The sequence below is a fragment of the Chrysochloris asiatica genome, unplaced genomic scaffold (genome assembly GCF_000296735.1).
Source record: "Chrysochloris asiatica unplaced genomic scaffold, ChrAsi1.0 scaffold00109, whole genome shotgun sequence".
Classification (NCBI taxonomy): domain Eukaryota; kingdom Metazoa; phylum Chordata; class Mammalia; order Afrosoricida; family Chrysochloridae; genus Chrysochloris; species Chrysochloris asiatica.
Window position 1 is genome coordinate 5,143,166 of NW_006408627.1, and position 3,743 is coordinate 5,146,908.

The 3,743-nt window shown below is 40.0% G+C and overlaps 1 protein-coding gene across 4 annotated transcripts in view; it reads left to right on the top strand.

The window, feature by feature from the left end:
- Window positions 1-975, top strand: part of ARHGAP24 (Rho GTPase activating protein 24) — a 625,449-nt gene extending 624,474 nt beyond the window's left edge. For 3 of the 4 annotated variants that reach the window (XM_006867733.1, XM_006867736.1, XM_006867734.1), the window contains one exon: window positions 61-975. In XM_006867733.1, the coding sequence (XP_006867795.1) occupies window positions 61-304 (244 nt within the window). In that variant the 3' untranslated portion in view covers window positions 305-975. The remainder of the gene's footprint in view (window positions 1-60) is intronic. The other variant, XM_006867735.1, reaches the window with a different exon arrangement.
- The last annotated feature ends 2,768 nt before the right edge of the window (window positions 976-3,743 follow it).

Sequence of the window (3,743 nt, forward strand, 5' to 3'; positions counted from 1 at the left end):
ACACATTTCAAGTGAATAAAACTTCTTTATCTCTTATCCTCCTCACCCCACCCTTTGCAGCTTAGAACAGCGCAACTTGACTTTGGAAACAGAAATGATGAGCCTGCATGATGAACTGGATCAAGAAAGGAAAAAGTTCACGATGATCGAAATCAAAATGCGAAATGCTGAGCGAGCAAAAGAAGATGCTGAGAAAAGAAATGACATGTTACAGAAAGAAATGGAGCAGTTTTTTTCCACGTTTGGGGAGCTGACTGTGGAACCCAGGAGAACCGAGAGAGGAAACACAATATGGATCCAATGAAGGGTTTCTCCTGCTCTCTCTGCTGTTTCTGGGAAGGACTTTGGGGATTCTGGTGGGATTGCCTATGGGAACAGGTGACTGGTCACCTGACTGTATGTACAATGCTCTAACTGGTGAAGGAATATTATTTACATCCATATGTTCAATGTGTACCAAAGTTATATCATGCCCCATAATGCTACTGTCAAGTGTTACAACTGGATATGTGTATATAGAATAGTTTTTTCGAAAGTAAACTAAAAATGAGAAGCATATTTCAAGAATTATTTTATTGCAAGTCTTGTATTTAAACTGTTAAAATCAATACGTTGTTGCAACTTAGCTTGCTTTCAAGCTTCACCTCTTGCACTTAACATAAGCTATTTTTGGCATTGTGTTATCATCCGCTTATTTTATAGATCAATATTTTTATTTCCCCTTTTTGCTGAGGAAATGAAGATAAGCAAAAATATAAATATATATGAATATATATATATAATATGAGTTATTAAAAGCAAAAGAATACTTTGTGGCTGTGCTGTTTGTGCCAGTAGACCTTGCCCATGACCAAAAAGAGAAATGTAAATTGTTTTTATAAATATACTGGACTTGCCAGAGACCTGTGAACGATCCTTAAATTCATTCCTTGGCACTGCTCAGTTTTTGGTTGGGAGATGATTTGTTGCAAGGAAATGAGGGCTCTGTAACTACCCTCCCCTCATCTGCTTGTCAGGAGATGCTTGTCTCCTAAACAGGCTGCACCTTGTTGTTGTTGTTCAGTGCTGTGAATCCGTTTCTACTTGTAGCAACCCCATATAGGGTTTCTGAGGAGTGGCTGGTAAGCTTGAACCGCCAACCTTGTGATCCAAACCAACCTTGCAGTCCAGCTCATTAATGCACAGTGCCACACCAGGTGACACCTTGTTGTTGTTGTTGTTGTTAAGTGCCATCGAGTCGGTCCCGACCCATAGCGACCCTGTATAGGGTTTCCAAAGAGCAGCTCGTGAGCTTGAACTGATGATCTTGTAGTTCAAATGGCTTTGCAGTCTGGTGCATTAACCCACAGTGCCACACCATTACTACACCTTAGATGGGGATAAATGGTAAAGAAAAGCATTTAACCACTCCTGCCTTGATGTCCTCTGTCCTGGACTGAATCTCTGTTACTGTCAGATAGTTATTAGGGGAATTCATCCTGCTATTTAGACATGAGGAAAACCTGCTTGCTGAACCATACATACCCACATGAGCACCTGCCCTCACCTCACCTCATCTTACCAACTCTTACACCGTGGGATGCTGCCAGTGAAATGGTATAACTGTGTCTCTCTCAGTGAAACTGCTAGACTGTGTCTCAATAACATACCATTTTTCTCTATCTCAGGCTATTTGTTGTCATCTGGGGTTTCTTGCTGCGCTGTAGCTAGAAAAGGCTATTTACAACAAGAGAGAGACTATGAGGGTAGAGGCCCTGGAGGGGAAGGAGTGGAGTTTGGAAGAAACAAACTATTATTTTGTTTCTGATTTCGACAACACTGTTCTTCCTTGTTAAAAACATATTCATTCTCCATACCTGTTCAGTTTTAACAGGATTTGTGAATACCTGGTAATGATAATTTTCTGGAGAAATCCAAGGATTGCTGGAACTAGAATTTGGGGACAAAACAATCCTCACTTCAATAAATAGTAATGTCGGGAAGTCAACCATTTAAATCTTCGTCACAGTAGAACAAAAAAGTCACAAACAGCATCACCAGAAATAAAGACTACTTGAGTTTATGGGATTTGTGTAGTTTGAAGGCTATGTGTTTGTATGTGCTATTTATTTTCAAGGAGTGGCTGGTGAGTTTGAATTGCCAACCTTATGGTTCAAACTGACCTTGCTGTCGAGTGCTTTATCCCATAGCACCACACCAGGACTCCATAAATACCCTGGTGTTATGTATAAGGCTCTTATTTCAAATTTTATTATTGTCTACAACTTCCTTCTACTCACTCCATGTGCCTTGCCATCTCATTCTCTGGAACTTTCCATCTGTTACCCCATGTCTGCCCTATCTGCCACTCTTCAATCTTGGCAAACTCCAGTCATCTTTCAAGAGCCATATCAAATATCAGCTGCCTCTTGAAGCATCCTGGAATGGCCAAGTAGAGAGCCTTTTGTGTTTCCAATTTGGTTATATTACTATTAGGCTTTCCCAAACCTGACTATTTTCTTCGCCAATATTTTTGGGAATGCCACAGGTGCAATGAAAATCACATTCAATTGAGAGCCAGACTGACTTGGTTATGAATCTCTACATGCTTTATGCAAAATACATAGTTATGACAAAGGACTTAACTTCTCTGAGCTTTGCTTTGCTTGTTGTTAAAGTGGAGATAATATCACTAAAAAGGTATGGATGTTGGAGTGATTAAAGGTAATAAATAATGTCATAATACCTTATTCCAGTGCCTCATAGAAGTGATTAAAAGTGATATGTAATGTCATAATGTCTACCCCAATACCTCATACTTTGCTCCAGTGACAGATCTATTGCTAAATGAAGAAACTCAAGTGAGTCCTAGTGTAGCACTGTAGGGTAATCATTGAACTGCTAATCTGAAGGTTGTTAGTTCAAACCCACCAGTTGCTCCTCAGAAACCCTACATAGGGTCTCTATGAGTTGGAACCCAGTTGACAGCACTTAACAATAAGTTTCCAGAACTATAGCTCATTTATCTCAAGTCCCTCTGCCTTCACTCCTTAACAGTGATTAGGAGGAGGGCAAGGGACTGGGCAGTGCTTTGTTTTGTTGTACATTAGGTCACTATGAGTCAGAATCGATTCAATGTAATCTAACAACAACAACATGATATCTGGCAAACTGGAACATAGATTTGACATGTAATATATTGAGGAGTCCTGGTGTGGTGCTGTGGGTGATTGCATCAGACTGCAAAGTCCTTTGAACTGCAAGGTCATGGTTTAAACTCACCAGCTGCTCCTTGGAAACCCTATACAGGGTCACTATGGGTTGGAATCGACTCAACGGCACTTAACAACAACAACAGCAGCATATGACTAAAAAATTCAAGTGGAATTTAAATAAAGTTATTTATTTATTCACACTCTGAAACCTCTGTTAAAAACGAACTAGATAATTTCCTTCAAGGATAGTTTATATTACTGATATAATTATCTCATTTAAAAATTTTTGTTGTTGGTAAGTGCCAGTGAGTCAGTTCCAACCCATAGTGACCCCATATAGGGTTTCTGAGGAGTGACTGCTAAGCTTGACCCACCAACCTTGCAGTTCAAACTGACTGCAGTTCAAACCGACTTTCCAATGCAGCACATTAACCCACAGTGCCACACCAGGACTCCTTTTAGGGAGTAAAATAAGAATGGTGTAAACTTTTTTTTTGCCACATCTACTGTGGGAATGAAAACCATTCTCAGCTGCCAGACTGTCGGCAT